This window comes from Salmo salar, chromosome ssa10 (genome assembly GCF_905237065.1).
Source record: "Salmo salar chromosome ssa10, Ssal_v3.1, whole genome shotgun sequence".
Taxonomy (NCBI): domain Eukaryota; kingdom Metazoa; phylum Chordata; class Actinopteri; order Salmoniformes; family Salmonidae; genus Salmo; species Salmo salar.
The window spans coordinates 125,668,050-125,689,466 of NC_059451.1; the positions used below are offsets into that span (position 1 = coordinate 125,668,050).

The 21,417-nt window shown below is 46.0% G+C and overlaps 1 protein-coding gene across 1 annotated transcript in view; it reads left to right on the forward strand.

Moving 5' to 3' along the window:
* vwf (von Willebrand factor) overlaps positions 1-21,417 on the forward strand; it is a 168,686-nt gene that overhangs the window by 17,718 nt on the left and 129,551 nt on the right. Inside the window, exons 12-18 of the mRNA XM_045688600.1 lie at positions 4,613-4,751; positions 7,048-7,148; positions 7,254-7,449; positions 8,364-8,579; positions 8,739-8,985; positions 12,804-12,901; positions 13,302-13,453. Coding sequence (XP_045544556.1) covers positions 4,613-4,751; positions 7,048-7,148; positions 7,254-7,449; positions 8,364-8,579; positions 8,739-8,985; positions 12,804-12,901; positions 13,302-13,453 — 1,149 coding nt within the window. The remainder of the gene's footprint in view (positions 1-4,612; positions 4,752-7,047; positions 7,149-7,253; positions 7,450-8,363; positions 8,580-8,738; positions 8,986-12,803; positions 12,902-13,301; positions 13,454-21,417) is intronic.

Here is a 21,417-nt window from a genome sequence, read left to right on the forward strand (position 1 = left end):
CGTTTAGGTAAACAGGGGAAAGAAAACAAAGCATTCGGTCGACGCGGGCACGCGCCTGAGTCTCACAGTACTGTAACCAGCCACTACCCAAACGCGCTACTTTTTTTCAGCCAGAGCCTGCAAAGCCACGATTCAGCTTTTTGCCGCCTTCTGAGAGCCCATGTGAGCCGTAGGAAGTGTCACGTAACAGCAGAGATCCTTTGTAATGGATAGAGATGGCAAAGAAGGCCAAGAAATGGTCAGACAGGGTACTTCCTGTACAGAATCTTCTCAGGTTTTGACCTGCCATTTGAGTTCTGTTATACTCAGACACCATTCAAACAGTTTTAGAAACTTTGGAGTGTTTTCTATCCAAAGCCAATAATTATATGCATATTCTAGTTACTGGGCAGGAGTAGTAACCAGATTAAATCGGGTACGTTTTTTATCCAGCTGTGTCAATACTGCCCCCTAGCCCTAACAGTTTAAAGTTGGTGAGGGAAATAAAAGTCTCCAACTTCAGTGATTTTTGCAATTCATTCCAGTTACTGGCAGCAGAGAACTGGAAGGAAAGGCGGCCAAATGAGGTGTTGGTTTTGGGGATGATCAGAGAGATATACCTGCTGGAACGTGTGCTACGGGTGGGTGTTGTTATCGTGACCAGTGAACTGAGATAAGGTGGAGCTTTACCTAGCATAGACTTATAGATGACCTGGAGCCAGTGGGTTTGGCGCCGAATATGTAGCGAAGGCCAGCCGACTAGAGAATAAAGGTCGCAGTGGTGGGTGGCACAAGGTGATTTGGTAACAAAACGGATGGCACTGTGATAGACTGCATCCAGTTTGCTGTGTAGAGTATTGGAAGCTATTTTGTAGATGACATTGCCGAAGTCGAGGATCAGTAGGATAGTCAGTTTTACTAGGGTAAATTTGGCGGCGTGAGTGAAGGAGGCTTTGTTGCGAAATAGAAAGCCGATTCTAGATTTCATTTTGGATTGGAGATGTTTAATATGAGTCTGGAAGGAGAGTTTACAGTCTAACCAGACATCTAGGTATTTATAGTTGTCCCCATATTCTAGGTTGGAACTGTCCAGCGTGGTGATGCTAGTCGGGCGGGCGGGTGCAGGCGGGTAGCGAACGGTTGAAAAGCATGCATTTGGTTTTACTAGTGTTTAAGAGCAGTTGGAGGCCATGGAAGGAGTGTTGTATGGCATTGAAGCTCGTTTGGAGGTTAGTTAGCACTGTGTCCAAGGAAGGGCCAGAAGTATACAGAATGGTGTCGTCTGCGTAGAGCTGGATCAGGGAATCGCCCGCAGCAAGAGCGACATCATTGATAGAAACAGAGAAAAGAGTCGGCCCGAGAATTGAACCCTGTGGTACCCCCATAGAGACTGCCAGAGGTCCGGACAACATGCCCTCCGATTTGACACACTGAACTCTGTCTGCAAAGGTGAACCAGGAGAGGCAGTCTTTAGAAAAACCAAGGATATTGAGTCTGCCGATAAGAATACGGTGATTGACAGAGTCGAAAGCCAGGTCGATGAAGACGGCTGCACAGTACTGTCTTTTATCGATTGCGGTTATGATATCGTTTAGTACCTTGAGTGTGGCTGAGGTGCACCCGTGACCAGCTCGGAAACCGGATTGCACAGCGGAAAAGGTACGGTGGGATTCGAAATGGTCAGTGATCTGTTTATTAACTTGGCTTTCGAAGACTTTAGATAGGCAGGGCAGGATGGAAATAGGTCTGTAACAGTTTGGGTCTAGGGTGTCACCCCTTTTGAAGAGGGGGATGACCGCGGCAGCTTTCCAATCTTTAGGGATCTCGGACGATACGAAAGAAAGGTTGAACAGGCTTGTAATAGGGGTTGCAACAATGGCGACAGATAGTTTTAGAAAGAGAGGGTCCAGATTGTCTAGCCCAGCTGATTTGTACGGGTCCAGGTTTTGCAGCTCTTTCAGAACATCTGCTATCTGGATTTGGGTGAAGGAGAAGCTGGGGAGGCTTGGGCGAGTAGCTGTGGGAGGAGGAAGAGCGGTTGGCCGGGGTTGGAGTAGCCAGGAGGAAGGCATGGCCAGCCATTGAGAAATGCTTATTGAAATGTTCGATTATCATGGATTTATTGGTGGTGACCATGTTACCTAGACTCAGTGCAGTGGGCAGCTGGGAGGAGGTGCTCTTGTTCTCCATGGACTTTACTGTGTCCCAAAACTTTTTGGAGTTAGAGCTACAGGATGCAAATTTCTGCTTGAAAAAGCTAGCCTTTGCTTTCCTGACTGACTGTGTATATTGGTTCCTGACTTCCCTGAACCGTTGCTGGTTTCTTTGCAGCAATTCGACCATGCCACCTTATTCCTCTGAACAGTTGATGTTGAGATGTGTCTGTTACTTGAACTCTGTGAAGCGTTTATTTTGGCTGCAATTTCTGAGGCTGGTAACTCAAATGAACTGATCCTCTGCAGCAGAGGTAACTCTGGAACTTCCTTTCCTGTGTTGGTCCTCATGAGAGCAAGTTTCATCATAGTTCTTGATGGATTTTGCAACTGCATTTGAATAAAGTTCTTTACATTCTCTGGAATGACTGACCTTCATGTCATAAAGCAATGACGGTCTATCATTTCTCTTTGCTTATTTGAGATGTTCTTGCCATAATATGGACTTGGTCTTTAACTTCTTTCGGATCAGTAGGACGCTAGCGTCCCACCTCGACAACATCCGGTGAAATTGCAGAGCGCCAAATTCAAATTACATTACTATAAATATTTAACTTTCATAAAATCACAAGTGCAATACATCAAAATGAAGCTTAACTTGTTGTTAATCCAGCCGCCATGTCAGATTTCAAAAAGGCTTTACGGCAAAAGCAAACCATGCGATTATCTGAGGACTGCACCCCGCTTACCAACACATGAAAAACATATTTCAACCAGGAAGGTGCAACACAAAAGTCAGAAATAACGATATAATTCATGCCTTACCTTTGAAGATCTTCTTCTGTTGGCACTCCAAAATGTCCCAGAAACATCACAAATGGTCCTTTTGTTCGATAAATTCCTTCTTTATATCCCCAAAATGTCAATTTATTTGGCGCGTTTGATTCAGAAATGCACCGGTTCCAACTCGCCCAACATGACTACAAAGTATCTAATAAGTTACCTGTAAACTTGGTCCAAACATTTCAAACAACTTTCCTAATCCAACCTTAGATATCCTAACACGTAAATAATAGATACAATTTAAGATGGAATATACTGTGTTCAATAGCGGATGAAAACAACGTGGAGCGAACTCCACTTCACACGCGCCACACAGAAGAGTCCACTTGGCTTGACACTCACAATGAACAGCCCTACTTCTTCATTTCTCAAAAGAAAAACATCAACCAATTTCTAAAGACTGTTGACATCTAGTGGAAGCCATAGGAACTGCAACCAGGTTCCTCAAAAATATAGTTTCCCATAGAAAATGAATTGAAAACACAGTGACCCCATTTTTTTTTCATGGATGGTTTGTCCTTGGAGTTTTGCCTGCCAAATAAGTTATGTTATACTCACAGACATAGTTTTAACCATTTTAGAAACTTTTGAGTGTTTTCTATCTAAATCTACCAATTATATGTATATCCTAGCTTCTGGACCTGAGAAACAGGCAGTTTACTTTGGGCACACTTTTCATCCGGATGTGAAAATACTGCCCCCTATCCCAATGAAGTTAACCAAATAGGGCTATCTTCTGTATACCACCCCTACCTCACAACACAAATGAATAGCTCAAAGATATTAAAAAGGAAATCAATTCCACTAATTCACTTTTAAGAAGGGTTAGGGTTAGAGAGAGAATGTTGAGAGAATGCCAAGAGTGTGAAAAGATGTCATCAAGGCAAAGGGTGGCTACTTTGATGAAACTCAAATATAAAATATATTTTGTATTTTATATTTGTTTAACACTTTTTTGGGTACTACATGATTCCATATGTGCTATTTCATAGATTTGATGTCTTCACTATTATTATACAGTGTAGAAAATAGTAAAAATTATGAAAAACCCTGGAATCAGTTGGTGTGTCCAAGCTTTGGACTGGTACCGTATATCCTCCATTTTGGATCTTATTCTCTATTATAACTCAACTATGTCCTCCATTATGGATCATATTCTCTATTATAACTCAACTATGTCCTCCATTTTGGATCTTATTCTCTATTATAACTCAACTATGTCCTCCATTATGGATCATATTCTCTATTATAACACAACTATGTCCTCCATTATGGATCATATTCTCTATTATAACTCAACTATGTCCTCCATTATGGATCATATTCTCTATTATAACTCAACTATGTCCTCCATTATGGATCATATTCTCTATTATAACTCAACTATGTCCTCCATTATGGATCATATTCTCTATTATAACTCAACTATGTCCTCCATTTTGGATCATATTCTCTATTATGACTCAACTATGTCCTCCATTACGTTTCATGTTGTATCAGTCCATCATTGTAGCACTCTTTTTTTCAGTGTGCTGTATCACTCTGCTGGCCATAGCTGCTCTGTGTACTTCCGTGTCCCAGTCCTCCATTATGTTTCAGTGTGTTTCTGTCCTCCATTGTGGCTCTGTATATTTCAGTGTGCAGATGAGCAGGATGCGGTCTGCACGCGCTCAGTAACCCTCAGTCTGCCACCACTGGAGGGGATGACAGTGAAGCTGAAGCATGGAGGAGTGGTCTCTGTCAACAACATGGACATACAGACACCTCTCAATCATGGTACACACACTCACACACACACACAGAAGCATCGCTCCTAGTGGCCGGGGACTTTAATGCAGGCAAACTGAAATGCAAATTTTACCTAATTTCTACCAGCATGTGGCATGTGCAACAAGGGGAAACAAACTCTTGATCACCTTTACTCGACATACAGAGACGCATACAAAGCTCTCCCCGCCCTCCATTTGGCAAATCTGACCATAGTTATATACTTCTGATTCCTGCGAAAACTAAAGCAGGAAGTACCAGTGACTCTCTCAATATGGAAGTGGTCAGATGACGCGGATGCTAAACTACAGGACTGTTTCGCTGCACAGACTGGAAAATGTCCCGGGATTCATCAAATGGAATTGAGGAGTACACCACATCAGTCACCGGCTTCATCAATAAGTGCATCGATGACATCGTGACCACACACAGTGACCGTACGTACATACCCCAACCAGAAGCCATAGATTACAAGCAACAGAAACACTGAGCTGAAGGCTAGAGCTGCCACTTTCAAGGAGCGGGACACTAATCCGGACGCTTATAATAAATACTGCTACGCCCTCAGACGAACCATCAAACAGGCAAAGTGTCAATACAGGACTAAGATTGTATCCTACTACACCGGCTCTGACGCTCAACAGATGTGGCAGGGCTCGCAAACTATTACAGATGACAAAGGGAAACCCAGCCACGAGCTGCCCAGTGACACGAGCCTACCAGACGAGCTAAATGCATGTATGAGAGCCCCAGCTACACCACCGGACGACTGTGTGATCACACTCTCAGTAGAAGATGTGATCAAGACATTTAAACAGGTCAACATTCACAAATCCGGGGGGCCAGACGGATTGCCAGGACGTGTACTCAAAGCATGCACAAACCAACTGGCAAGTTACTGAACTGACATTTTCAACTTCTCCCTGACCGAGTCTGTAATACACACGTTTCAAGTAGACTGTCATAGTCCCTGTGCCCAAGGAAGCAAAGGTAACCTGCCTAAATGTTGACCGCCCCATAGCACTTGTGTCGGTAGCCATGAAGTGCTTTGAACAGCTGGTCATGGTTCACATCAACACCATCATCCTGGAAACCCTAGACCCACTCCAATTCGCATACCACCCCAACAGATCCACAGGTGACGCAATCTCAATCGCACTCCACACTGCCCTTTCCCACCTGGACAAAAGGAACACCTATGTCAGAATGCTATTCATTGACTACAGCCCAGTGTTCAACACCATAGTGCCCACATATCTCATCACTAAGACTAAACACCTGCAACTGGATCCTGGACTTCCTGACGGGCCGACCCCAGGTGGTAAGGGTAGGCAACAATACATCTGCCACGCTGATCCTCAACACTGGGGCCCCTCAGGACTGCGTGCTTAGTCCCCTCCTGTACTCTCTGTTCACCCACGAAAGCGTGGCCAAGCACGACTCAAACTCTATCATTAAGTTTGCTGATGACACAACAGTGGTAGGCCTGATCACCGACAACAATGAGACAGCCTATAGGGAGGAGGTCAGAGACCTGGCAGTGTGGTGCCAGGACAACAACCTCTCCCTCAATATGAGCAAGACAACGGAGCTGATCGTGGACTACAGGAATAGGCTGGCTGAACAGGCCCCCATTTACCCTGACCCTACAGCCCCCACATCAACGGAGCTGTAGTGGAGCAGGTCAACTTTCATGTCCGAACACCAAGGCGGTCGTGAAGAGGGCACGACAACACCTTTTACCCCTCAGGAGACTGAAAAGATTTGGCACGGGTCCCCAGATCCTCAAAAAGTTCTGCAGCTGCACAATCGAGAGCATCCTGACCAGTTGCATCACCGCCTGGTGCCGAGGGTCATTAGCCACTACAGAGGGTAGAGGCTACGGTCCAGTATATCACTGGGGCCAAGCTTCCTGACATCCAGGACCTATATACTAGGTGGTGTAAGAGGAAGGCCAAAATAATTGTCAAAGCCTCAAGCCACCCAAGTCATAGAATGTTCTGTCTGCTACTGCAGGGTAAGCGGTACCAGAGCGCCAAAATCTACCCCGAAGCCTGCTGCTACTCGTTGTTTATTATCATGCATTGTCACTTTACCCCTACCTACATGTACAAATTACCTCGAATAACCTGTACCGCTGCACATTGACCTTTACCCCCTGTATATAGTCTCGTTATTTGTATGTTACTTTGTATTTATTTTTTATTTTTTACATATTTAAAAATATATATGTAGATATTTTAAATACTCACACACTCGCACACAAGCAAATGATAGAGAGTTAATGTGTAATATATGTGTGAAGGTAATTTGCGTGTCCAGAAGACAGTGCAGTCTGGAGCGCGTGTTCTCTTTGGAGACAACCTTCGTCTGGACTGGGATGGGCGGGGACGTGTGCTGCTGAAGGTGAGGGGGTAGGGCTTATTATTTGTAGCATGTTTGGTGTGTGTGTGTAACCTTATTAACCTTAGTAACTACTGTAACCTTGGTAACCATGGTACCGCCCTCCAGTTGGGGCCTGTATGGGCTGGACATACCTGCGGTCTCTGTGGCAACTACAACGGTAACCAAGGTGATGACTTCCTGTCTGCTGCCGGACTAGTGGAGACGGGGCCACAGGCATTTGGCCAATCATGGAGGATCAACGGAGACTGTGACTCCACCCATCAACAGGATACTGATCCCTGCTCCCTCAACCCCAAGAGAGGTACACTCACACACACACACACACACACACACACACACACACACACACACACACACACACACACACACACACACACACACACACACACACACACACACACACACACACACACACACACACACACACACAAACACACAAACAATGTGTAACAGTTAAGTTCAGTGTGTCTCCTCTCTCCCTGTAGTTTAGTTCAGTGTGTCTCCTCTCTCCCTGTAGTTTAGTTCAGTGTGTCTTCTCTCTCCCTGTAGTTTAGTTCAGTGTCTCCCCTCTCTCCCTGTAGTTAAGTTCAGTGTGTCTCCTCTCTCCCTGTAGTTTAGTTCAGTGTGTCTCCTCTCTCCCTGTAGTTTAGTTCAGTGTGTCTCCTTTCTCTCCCTGTAGTTTAGTTCAGGGTGTCTCTTCTCTCTTCCTGTAGTTTAGTTCAGTGTCTCCACTCTCAATGTAGTTTAGTTTAGTGTCTCTTCTAATACCCTGTAATTTAGTTCAGGTTTACGCCTCTCTTTCCCTGTAGTTTAGTTCATTATTTCTCCTCCCTCTCCCTGTAGTTTAGTTCAGGGTGTCTCTTCTCTCTCCCTGTAGTTTATTTCAGTGTCTCCTCTCTTTCCCTGTAGTTTAGTTCAGTGTGTCTCCTCTCTCCCTGTAGTTTAGTTCAGTGTGTCTCCTCTCTCCCTGTAGTTTAGTTCAGGGTGTCTCCTCTCTCCCTGTAGTTTAGTTCAGTGTGTCTCCTCTCTCCCTGTAGTTTAGTTCAGTGTGTCTCATCTCTCTCCCTGTAGTTTAGTTCAGGGTGTCTCATCTCTCTCCCTGTAGTTTAGTTCAGGGTGTCTCTTCTCTCTTCCTGTAGTTTAGTTCAGGGTGTCTCTTCTGTCTCCCTGTAGTCTTTCAGTTTAGTTCAGTATGTATCCTTTCTCTACCTGTAGTGCGTTTTGCAGAGGAGGCATGTGGAGTGATGATGTCAGAGGTGTTTGGAGCATGTCACTTCCTTGTGAATCCCCTCCCCTTCCTGCGGTTCTGTCGTTACGACGTGTGCGTGTGTTCTGACGGAGAGAAATGTCTGTGTTCCGCTCTGGCCTCCTACGCTGCTGCCTGCTCTTCTAGGGGAGTTCTGCTGACCTGGAGGACACCTGAACGCTGTGGTAACACACACACATACCATCACAGAAGAACCAGCTTCTTTACATAAAGAATGGAGGGCCCAGCACAGACCATTGGGAACACCTATTCTTCATCTGAGTTGTTGGCTGTATCATTCATAACTCTTTCTCTCTATGTCTGTGTGTGTGTGCGTGCTACAGCCATGCATTGTCCAGTGGGCCAGCTGTACAAGACATGTGGCAGTGTGTGTGAGCGATCATGTCGTTCTCTGTCGGGGGTGGAGCCTGGATGCGGTGGGGAGGAAGGGTGTGAGGAGGGATGCTTCTGCCCCCCCGGCCAATACCTTAGTGAAACGGGGGCGTGTGTGACACCTGACCTCTGCTCCTGCCTGCATGACGGACAGCTGTACCAACCCAACGACGTCTACGCTGACCACAACAGCATCTGGTACACACACATCTAACATTTTAGTCTTTTAGGAGACACTCTTATCCAGAGCAACTAAAAGTTAGTGAATTCATCTTAAGATAGCTAGGTGGGACAACCACATTTCACATGCTTAGAAAGTACAGTATCAGTAGAGTCAGAGATAGATGTTGTCAGTAGAGTACCCTGCCAAAAATAATCACACAGCCATTTTCAAAGCAAGCATATATGTCACAAAAACCAAAACCACAGCTAAATGCAGCACTAACCTTTGATGATCTTCATCAGATGACACTCCTAGGACATTATGTTAAACAATACATGCATGTTTTGTTCAATCAAGTTCATATTTATATCAAAAACCAGCTTTTTACATTAGCATGTGATGTTCAGAACTAGCATACCCACCGAAAACTTCTGGTGAATTTACTAAATTACTCATGATAAACGTTGACAAAATACATAACAATTATTTTAAGAATTATAGATACAGAACTCCTTTATGCAATCGCGGTGTGAGATTTTAAAATAGCTTTTCGGTGAAAGCACATTTTGCAATATTCTGAGTACATAGCTCGGCCATCACGGCTAGCTATTTTGACACCCACCAAGTTTGGGGCTCACTAAACTCAGAATTACTATTAGAAAAATTGGATTACCTTTGCTGTTCTTCGTCAGAATGCACTCCCAGGACTTCTACTTCAACAACAAATGTTGTTTTGGTTCCAAATAATCAATAGTTATATTCAAATAGCTCTGTTTTGTTCATGCGTTCAGGTCACTATCCGAAGGGTGAAGCGCGAGCACATTCCGTGAATAAAATTTTCAAAATAATCCTTTACCGTACTTCGAAGCATGTCAAATGCTGTTTAAAATCAATTTTATGCAATTTTTTTTTTAAAATAGCGATAATATTCCAACCGGGCAGTGTTGTATTCATTCAAAGGCTGAAAGAAAAAAATGGAGTAGTCTCGTGAACGCGCATCTCAGTCTCACTGTCCCCAGGCTGACCACTCACAAACTTTGCTGCTGTTCTTTGCCCAGAGACAGCAGACACCCCATTCCACTTTCTGGCAGCTTTAGAGAGCCAATGGAAGCCTTAGAAAATGTCACGTTACAGCACAGATGCTGTATTTTCGATAAAGATGCAACAGAAGGACAACAAATGGTCAGAGAGGGCACTTCCTGTATGGAATCTTCTCAGGTTTTGGCCTGCCATATGAGTTCTGTTATACTCACAGACACCATTCAAACAGTTTTAGAAACTTTAGAGTGTTTTCTATCAAAATATACTAATTATATGCATATTCTCATTTCTGGGTAAGAGTAGTAACCAGTTAAAATCGGGTACATTTTTTATCCGGCCGTGCAAATACTGCCCCCTAGCCCCAACGGGTTAAGTGACTGAAGGGCAGCATAGGCTGTGATGAACTTGGAGGTCTTGACCACAGATCGGCAGTTCCAAAAGCTGCCAGACACCAGGAATTCCACCTGGGTTGTGCGTGCAGGGTACACTACATTAGAAGGGTTGCAGCCAAGGGGTGGGGAGCGTCTGTAAAGCCTACAGGGAGAGGAGCGAACGGGTATAGAAAACACACACATAGTTGACAAAGCAACAAAATAGCAAATTGTAAATAACTAGGTAAGACACTCAAGGGAGAGAGTGGTGTGGAGCCTCTCTTTCCTTCCTTGAACAACTTGGCAGAACAACTTGGCAGAACAACTCGGAATAACCATCTTAGTTTCGACGACGGTCTTAGTTTTGTAACCTAGACTGAGGTTACAAAAAGCAAAAAGCCACAAATTGCCCTGCCCCTTGATCCTGGTTGATGTATCATTCACAGGAGGCTGCTGAGGGGAGAACGGCTCTTAATAATGGCCGGAACGAAGCACCATGTGTTTGATGTATTTGATACCATTCCAATTATTCCGCTCCAGTCATTAAGATGAGCCCATCCTCCCCAATGAAGCTGCCACCAACCTCCTGTTGCGTCAACAATCATATGCAAGTTATGAGCAGTCAGCCGTTCACACACCAAGTAGGCTACTGGGAAGACAGACAGGCAGCACTTAAAGTAGCTAGCAAAAAGACAGCACTAGAACACAACAGATAAAGACAAACAATTATACTAGAGATATCAGGGGCCTCATTTATCAATGTTGCCTAGAAACTATTCTAAAATACTACTTACGAACAGGATATATAATGTTCATTCCTACGAGCGTCATACACAGAGGAGATAACCATTGATAAATACGATCCTTCTCAGCCTTGGTGCTCGGGCACGACCTTGGCTGTTGGCTTTTCGAAACACCCCTAATTAACCATATATGGTCAAAATCATCGCTTTAAAGCCATTGGGGAATATACAACGCTGTACAATGAAATAGCTACTACGCAGTCAGAGATTGAAGCAGAGGTGCTAGTGACTGAAACAGAGGTGCTAGTGACTGAAACAGAGGTCAAACCACAACTGACAGAGCCATATTATAATGTTTGGTTGTATTTTTGTGTGAGTGTCTGAAACAGAGGTGCTAGTGACTGACAATCAAACATTATTATGTGGCTCGCTCAGTTGTGGTTTGACCTGTAAAAATAAAGACGTAGCTACAAAGTGAGGACCATTAGGACATTTCAAGTTGTTTTAGCGATGGCAAATATACTTCAAAGTTTAGGTTACACTCACCAATAAGCCATCCATCCAGCCAGCTCCCTCCTGTAGCTGAACAGGCCAACATTGCTGTTCTGCAGAATGAACGAGTCATGTGTTCCACCTGGCCACCTAGCCACCACATTGAGTAGCGTCTTTTCTGTATCACATACAACCTGCACATTAAGAGTGGAAGCTTTCTCTTTTCAAATAGTTCACACATTTCCAACATTCATGTATATTTTTCCCATTCATGCTTGAAGAGCAGTTATTCCACCACTTGGCACTGTGCTTACACATGGTCATGACTGGGCATACATGTAGGCACAATCTCAAGCAAACATTCATGTTGTTCAATCTCACGCTTTGCTTGGAAATGATCCCATTTATGATTAATGCACAGATTTGTGCTTACGCACGGTTGATAAATGAGGACCCAGGAGTCCTCTAACTATAGAATGAAGTATACACACAAAAATGTAGTACTAGACCACAACAGATAAAGACAGGAAGACAGGAAGACAGTACTAGACCACAACAGATAAAGACAGGAAGACAGTACTAGACCACAACAGATAAAGACAGGAAGACAGGAAGATAGTACTAGACCACAACAGATGAAGACAGGAAGACAGTACTAGACCACAACAGATAAAGACAGGAAGACAGTACTAGACCACAACAGATAAAGACAGGAAGGCAGGAAGACAGTACTAGACCACAACAGATAAAGACAGGAAGACAGGAAGACAGTACTAGACCACAACAGATAAAGACAGGAAGACAGTACTAGACCACAACAGATAAAGACAGGAAGACAGGAAGACACTACTAGACCACAACAGATAAAGACAGGAAGACAGTACTAGACCACAACAGATAAAGACAGGAAGACAGTACTAGACCACAACAGATAAAGACAGGAATACAGGAAGACAGTACTAGACCACAACAGATGAAGACAGGAAGACAGTACTAGACCACAACAGATAAAGACAGAAATTATACTTGACACTAGTCCTCTAGCTGTAGAATAAAGCACACACACACTTTTACCCTAACTGATGTGTGTGTGTGTGTGTGTGTGTGTGTGTGTGTGTGTGTGTGTGTGTGTGTGTGTGTGTGTGTGTGTGTGTGTGTGTGTGTGTGTGTGTGTGTGTGTGTGTGTGTGTGTGTGTGTGTGTGTAGTTACTGTGAGAACGGATCTATGAGCTGCAGCTCTACTGAGATGAGTGGAGTTATGCTGTCTGACATGTTCTTCCAGGACGACCAGCCACCCTCCAGAGGTATTGTGTGTCTGTGTGTCTGTGTGTGTGTCTGTGTGTGTGTGTGTCTGTCTGTCTGTCTGTCTGTCTGTCTGTCTGTCTGTCTGTCTGTCTGTCTGTCTGTCTGTCTGTCTGTCTGTCTGTCTGTCTGTCTGTCTGTCTGTCTGTCTGTCTGTCTGTCTGTCTGTCTGTCTGTCTGTCTGTCTGTCTGTCTCTGTGTGTGCCTGCGTGCGCATGTGTGTGTGTATGTATTTAATATCTCTGCATGAACTAAAAACGTAATATATATTAATATATACTATATTGTTAAAAGTAAAACATATTTTATTATATTGTTAAAAGTAATATTGTTAAAAGTAGAATTGCTCGTACAGTCTAACTTTCTAGGTCCTGAGCTTGATATGTGTGTCTGTGTGTGCAGAGCGCCGTGCGGCTACCTGTGTTCCCCCTCTCAGGCGCGTTGGGTGTGAGGGAGGGGAGGAGGGTCTGGAGTGTTCTAGAACCTGTCAGAATCTGGACCTCCCCTGTCTCAGTCTGGCCTGTATCCCCGGGTGTCTCTGTCCCAACGGCACGGTATGTACACTGACCCTAACCCCAACCCTAACCCTAACCCTAACCCTAACCCTAACCCTACCCTGTCTCAGTCTGGCCTGTATCCCCGGGTGTCTCTGTCCCAACGGCACGGTATGTACACTGACCCTAACCCCTAACCCTAACCCTAACCCCAACCCTGACCCTAAACCCAACCACGTCCCGATCCTAACCCTAACCCCGACCCTAACCCTAAACCTAACCCTAACCCTGACCCCAAGCTTAACCCTAGCTCTGCCGCAACCTCGATCCTTGACCCTAACCCCAACCCTGACCCTAACCCCAACCCTGACCTTAACCCCAACCCTGACCCTAACTCCAACCTTGACCCCCACCCTAAACCCAACCACGTCCCGATCCTAACCCTGACCCCGACCCTAACCCTAACCCTAACCCTGACCCCAAGCCTAACCCTAGCTCTGACCGCAACCTCAATCATTGACGCTAACACCGACCCTGACCCTAATCCTAACCCTGACCCCAACCCTAACCCTGACTCTGGATTCAAGGATAAGCCGGTAGAGAGTGGATCACATTTTAGTAAAGTAAAATATATTCAGAACAAATTGTCATGTTCAGGGGCTTAGCGTGGGAGGTTTTTCAACAGAAGACCACAAACATTGTATATTGTATTGAATATCTACAATGTAGAAAACTATATATTGGAGAAACCAGGAACTCCTTGGAAGCCAGACTCAATCAACACCTATATCATATTAGGAAAGAGTCTAGCACAACGATACTATACAAATCTCATCTAGTAGCTCAGCTAAGAATAGCAGGGTTGGAATCTAACCAACGGTGGTCGTTAACACAGAGACAAACTAACTACTATTCAAATCAAATCAAACTGTATTGGTCACATTTGCCGAATACAACAGGTGTAGACCTTACAGTGAAATGATTGCTTACGAGCCCCTAAACAACAATGCAGTTAAAAGAATACAGATAAGAATAAGAAATAAAAGTAACAAGAAATTAAAGAGCAGCAGAAAAATAACATTAGCGAGACTATATACATGGGGTATCGGTACAGAGTCAATGTGCGGGGACACAGGCTATTTGAGGTAATATGTACATGTAGTTAGAGTTATTAAAGTGACAATGCATAGAGGATAACAACAGAGAGTAGCAGCGGTATAAAAGAGGGGGAGAGGAGGGGTTGGGGGCAATGCAAATAGTCTGGGTAGCCATTTGATTAGGTGTTCAGGAGTCTTATGGCTTGGGGGTAGAAGCTGTTAAGAAGCCTTTTGGACCTAGACGCTCCGTTAGCGCTTGCCGTGCGATAGTAGAGAGAACAGTCTATGACTAGGGTGGCTGGAGCCTTTGACAATTTTTGGGGCCTTCCTCTGACACCGCCTGGTATAGAGGTCCTGGATGGCAGGAAGCTTGGCCCCAGTGATGTACTGGGCCGTTCGCACTACCCTCGGGAGTGCCTTGTGGTCGGAGGCCGAGCAGTTGGCATACCAGGCAGTGATGAAACCAGTCAGGATGCTCTCGATGGTGAAGCTGTAGAGCCTTTTGAGGATCTGAGGACCCATGCCAAATCTTTTCACTGTCCTGAGGGGGAATAGGTTTTGTCGTGCCCTCTTCACGACTGTCTTAGTGTGCTTGGACCATGTTAGTTTGTTGCTGATGTGGATACCAAGGAACTTGAAGCTCTCTACCTGCTCCACTGCAGGCCCGTCATGGGGGCGTGCTAGGTCCTCTTTTTCCTGTAGTCCACAATCATCTCCTTTGTCTGTCTAAATGCAAAGGTCACAGAGAACAAACTAGCAGTACCCTGTCTTCTCCAAACTTTGTATTGATCCCACAGGTCTGAATGACAAGTATAAGAGAACTCCATGGACACATAGGAGTCTCTGGCTCCATCTGCTGGACAGTTTGGAGAAGACAGGTAGACTGCTAGTTCACGTAGGAGCATCTGTCTCCATCTGCTGGACAGTTTGGAGAAGACAGGATCCTGCTCGGTTGTTCTCTGTGACCTCAACACTCATGAAGATTTCATTTAGACAGAGGTTAAAAGACCAGGTCTTGGCCCTAACCTTAACCCCGGACCTAACCTTTGCACCAGCTGTTACCTTAACCTTAAACCTGGCCCTAATTCGAACCCCACCTTCACCTTAACTCTGGGGTATGTGGGACGCTACCGTCCCACTCGCCAACAGCCAGTGAAATAGCAGAGCGCCAAATTCAAAACAACAAAAATCTCATCATTCAAATTTCTCACACATACAAGTGTTATAAACCATTTTAAAGATACACTTCTCCTTAATCCAACCACAGTTTCTGATTTCAAAAAGGATTTACGGCGAAAGCATAGCATTAGATTATGTTAGGACAGCACCTAGACAAGACAAACCACACTGACATTTTCCAAGCAAGGAGAGGCGTTACAAAAACCAGAAATACAGCAAAAATTAATCACTAACCTTTGATGATTTTCATCAGATGGCACTCATAAGACTTCATGTTACAGAATACATGTATGTTTTGCTCGATAAAGTTCATATTTATATCCAAAAACCCCATTTTACATTGGCGTCTAATGTTCAGAAATGTTTTGCCTCCAAAACTCCCGGTGAATGAGCACATCAATTTACAGAAATACTCATCATAAACGTTGATAAAATATACAGCTGTCATTCAAAGAATTATAGATAAACATCTCCTTAATGCAACCGCTGTGTCAGATTTCAAAAAAGGTTTACGGCGAAAGCACACTGCAATAATCTGAGTACAGCGCTCAGACAACAACAACAAGAAATACAAATACCCGCCATGTTGGAGTCAACAAAAATTAGAAATAGCATTATAAATATTCACTTACCTTTGATGATCTTCATCGGAATGCACTCCTAAGAATCCCAGTTCCACAATAAATGTTTGTTTTGTTTCGATAAAGTCCATATTTATGTCTAAATAACTCCTTTGTGTTCAGTTTACTATTCCAAATGCATATGGTGCGAGCAGTAAGTTCAGACAAAGTCAAAAAAGTTATAAAATAGTTTGTAGAAACATGTCAAACGATGTATAGAATCAATCTTTAGGATGTTTTTATAATAAATCTTAAATAATATTCCTGGACCCCAGAGTTTGGTCTGTATCCTGACACTGGCCCTGGTCCCCAGAGTTTGGTCTGTAAAATACCCCTGGTCCCCAGAGTTTGGTCTGTATCATGACCCTGGTCCCCAGAGTTTGGTATGTAACCTGACCCTGGTCCCTAGAGTTTGGTTTGCATCTTTAACCTGGTCCCCAGAGTTTGGTCTGTATCCTGACCCTGACCCTGGTCCCCAGGGTTTGGTCTGTATCCTGAGCCTGGTCCCCAGAGTTTGGTCTGCAACCTGACCCTGGTCCCCAGAGTTTGGTCTGTATCCTGACCCTGGTCCCCAGAGTTTGGTCTGTATCCTGAGCCTGGTCCCCATGTGTATGGTCTGCAACCTGACCCTGGTCCCCAGAGTTTGGTCTGTATCATGACCCTGGTCCCCAGAGTTTGGTCTGTATCCTGACCCTGGTCCCAATAGTTTGGCCTGTATCATGAGTCTCGTCCCCCGAGTTTGGTCTGTAACCTGATCCTGGTCCCCAGAGTTTGGTCTGAATTCTGACCATGCTCCTAAGAGTTTGGTCTGTATCCTGACCCTGGTCCCCATAGTTTGGTCTATACCCTGACCCTGGTCCCCAGAGATTGGTCTGTACACCCCCAACCCTGGTCCCCAGAGTTTGGTCTGTATCCTCACCCTGGTCCCCTGAGTTTGGTCTGTATCATGACCCTGGTCCCCAGAGTTTGGTATGTAACCTGACCCTGGTTCCCAGAGTTTGGTCTCCATCTTTACCCTGGTCCCCAAAGTTGGTCTGTATCCTGACCCGGACCCTGGTCCCCAGAGTTTGGTCTGTATCATGACCCTGGTCCCCAGAGTTTGGTCTGTAACCTGACCCTGGTCTCCAGAGTTTAGTCTGCATACTCACCCTGGTCCCCAGAGTTTGGTCTGTATCCTGACCCTAACCCTGGTCCCCAGAGTTTGGTCTGTATCCTGAGCCTGGTCCCCAGAGTATGGTCTGCAACCTGACCCTGGTCCCCAGAGTTTGGTCTGTATCCTGAGCCTGGTCCCCAGAGTTTGGTCTGTAACCTGACCCTGGTCCCCAGAGTTTGGTTTGCATACTGACACTGGTCCCCAGAGTTTGGTCTGTATCCTGACCCTGGTCCCCATAGTTTGGCCTGTATCCAGAGTCTCGTCCCCCGAGTTTGGTCTGTAACCTGATCCTGGTCCCCAGAGTTTGGTCTGAATTCTGACTCTGGTCCCCAGAGTTTAGTCTGCATACTCACCCTGGTCCCCTGAGTTATGTCTGTAACCTGACCCTGGTCCCCAGAGTTTGGTCTGTATCCTGACCATGCTCCTAAGAGTTTGGTCTGTACCCTGACGCTGGTCCCCAGACATTGGTCTGTACACCCACAACCCTGGTCCCCAGAGTTTGCTCTGTAACCTGACCCTGGTCCCCAGACATTGGTCTGTATCCTGACCCTGACCCTGGTCCCCAGAGTTTGGTCTGTATCCTGACCCTGACCCAGGTCCCCAGAGTTTTGTCTGTATCCTGACCCTGGTCACCAGTGTTTTGTCTGTAACCTATCCCTGGTCCCCAGAGTTGGTCTGTATCCTGACCCGGACCCTGGTCCCCAGAGTTTGGTCTGTATCATGACCCTGGTCCCCAGAGTTTGGTCTGTAACCTGACCCTGGTCCCCAGAGTTTAGTCTGCATACTCACCCTGGTGCCCAGAGTTTTGTCTGTATCCTGACCCTAACCCTGGTCCCCAGAGTTTGGTCTGTATCCTGAGCCTGGTCCCCAGAGTTTGGTCTGTATCCTGAGCCTGGTCCCCAGAGTTTGGTCTGCAACCTGACCCTGGTCCCCAGAGTTTGGTCTGTATCCTGAGCCTGGTCCCCAGAGTATGGTCTGCAACCTGACCCTGGTCCCCAGAGTTTGGTGTGTATCCTGACCCTGGTCCCCAGAGTTTGGTCTGCAACCTGACCCTGGTCCCCAGAGTTTGGTCTGTATCCTGACCCTGGTCCCCAGAGTTTGGTCTGTAACCTGACCCTGGTCCCCAGAGTTTGGTTTGCATACTGACACTGGTCCCCAGAGTTTGGTCTGTATCCTGACCCTGGTCCCCATAGTTTGGCCTGTATCCAGAGTCTCGTCCCCCGAGTTTGGTCTGTAACCTGATCCTGGTCCCCAGAGTTTGGTCTGAATTCTGACCCTGGTCCCCAGAGTTTAGTCTGCATACTCACCCTGGTCCCCAGAGTTTGGTCTGTATCCTGACCCTGGTCCCCATAGTTTGGTCTGTGTCCTGAGCCTCGTCCCCAGAGTTATGTCTGTAACCTGACCCTGGTCCCCAGAGTTTGGTCTGTATCCTGACCATGCTCCTAAGAGTTTGGTCTGTACCCTGACCATGGTCCACAGAGTTAGGACTGTATCCTGACCATGACCCTGGTCCTCAGAGTTTGGTCTGTACCCTGACCCTGGTCCCCAGACATTGGTCTTTACACCCACAACCCTGGTCCCCAGAGTATGGTCTGTAACCTGACCCTGGTCCCCAGACATTGGTCTTTACACCCACAACCCTGGTCCCCAGAGTATGGTCTGTAACCTGACCCTGGTCCCCAGAGTTTGGTCTGTATCCTGACCCTGACCCAGGTCCCCAGAGTTTTGTCTGTATCCTGACCCTGGTCACCAGTGTTTTGTCTGTAACCTATCACTGGTCCCCAGAGTTGTGTCTGTATCCTGACCCCGACCCTGGTCCACAGAGTTTGGTGTGTAACCTGACCTTGGTCACCAGAGTTTGGTCTGTATCCTGACCCTGGTCCCTATAGTTTGATCTGTATCCCAACAGTGGTCCCCAGAGATTGGTCTGTTCCTTGTCCCTGGTCCCATGAGTTTGGTCTGTACCCTGACCCTGGTCCCCAGAGTTTGGTCTGCAACCTGACCCTGGTCCCCAGAGTTTGGTCTGTATCCTGACCCTGGTTCCCAGAGTTTGGTCTGTACCCTGACCCTGGTCCCCAGAGATTGGTCTGTACACCCCCAATCCTGGTCCCCAGAGTTTGTTCTGTATCCTCAACCTGGTCCACAGAGTATGTTCTGCAACCTGAAACTGGTACTCAGAGTTTGATCTGTATCCTGACCCTGGTCCCAGAGTTTTGTCTGTAACCCGATTTTGGTCCCAAGAGTTTTGTTTGTTACCTGACCCTTACGCTGGTCCCCAGAGTTTGGTCTGTATCCTGACCCTGGTCCCTATAGTTTGATCTGTATCCCAACAGTGGTCCCCAGAGATTGGTCTGTTCCTTGTCCCTGGTCCCCAGATATTGGTCTGTACACCCACAACCCTGGTCCCCAGAGTTTGCTCTGTAACCTGACCCTGGTCCCCAGATTTTGGTCTGTATCCTGACCCTGACCCTGGTCCCCAGAGTTTTGTCTGTATCCTGACCCTGACCCTGGTCCCCAGAGTTTTGTCTGTATCCTGACCCTGGTCACCAGTGTTTTGTCTGTAACCTACACCTGGTCCCCAGAGTTTGGTCTGTATCCTGACCCCGACCCTGGTCCTCCAGAGTTTGGTCTGTACCCTGACCCTGTTCCCCAGAGTTTGGTCTGTAACCTGACCTTTACCCTGGTCCCCAGAGTTTGGTCTGTATCCTGACCCTGGTCCCCAGAGTTTGGTGTGTATCCTGACCCTGGTCCCAGAGTTTGGTCTGTAACCTGACTTTGGTCCCCAGAGTTTGGTCTGTAACCTCACCCTTACCCTGGTTCACAGAGATTGGTCTGTAACCTGATGCTGGTCCACAGAGTTTGGTCTGTATCCTGACCCTGGTCCCCAGAGTTTGGTCTGTACCCTGATGCTGGTCCACAGAGTTTGGTTTGTATCCTTACCCTGGTCCCCAGAGTTTGGTCTGTACCCAGACACTGGTCCCCAGAGTTTCTCTATACCCTGACCTTGGTCCCCAGAGTTTTGTCTGTATCCTGACCCTGGTCACCAGTGTTTTGTCTGTAACCTACACCTTGTCCCCAGAGTTTGGTCTGTATCCTGACCCCGACCCTGGTTCCCCAGAGTTTGGTCTGTATCCTGACCTTGGTCACCAGAGTTTGGTCTGTACCCTGACCCTGGTCCCTATAGTTTGGTCTGTATCCTGACCTTGGTCACCAGAGTTTGGTCTGTATACTGACCCTGGTCCCAGATTTGTTATTTTTTTTTTAATTAAGTAGGTGAGTCAGTTAAGAACAAATTCTTATTTTCAATGACAGGCTAGGAACAGTGGGTTAACTGCCTTGTTCAGTGGCAGAACAACAGATTTTGAGTTTGTCAGCTTGGTGATCCAACACTCTAAACACTAGGCTACCTGCTGCCCCAGTTTGGTATGTATCCTAACCCTGGCCCAAAATAACTTTCTCTTTCTTCTCTGTCTTTTGATGTAAGTGTTGAGACGATGCATTAAATCCCAGACAAAGATTAAGCTTTCTTTTGATGCAACGGAAAGACAATGTATTCCATTGAGCCCATTTCAGTCATTTACCGGGGTGTGTTTGACAGTTCGTTACAAACATCTCCACGGTTGTTATGTTAACGGGCAAAAACGACAGGCACGAGCAAGAGTATGAAAGAGTTGCAGGAGCAAAATGAAAGCACTCAATCCAGCGTGATTTAAGTGACAAGTGGATTTTGCAGCCCTCAAACAGGAAATAGATGGCTGTATAGGAGATCCTCAGGTGGGCGGAGCATGCACGTTTCTAGTATTATGTAATGTTTCATGTTTTGTTCGGACCCTAGGAAGAGTAGCTGCTGATTAACAACAGCTAATGGGGATCTTAACAAAATACAACACCAAATAAATACTGTTTCAGTCTGGCCTGTATCCCCGGCAGTCTCTGTCCAAATGGCACGGTACGTATCCCTGACCTCTAACCCTA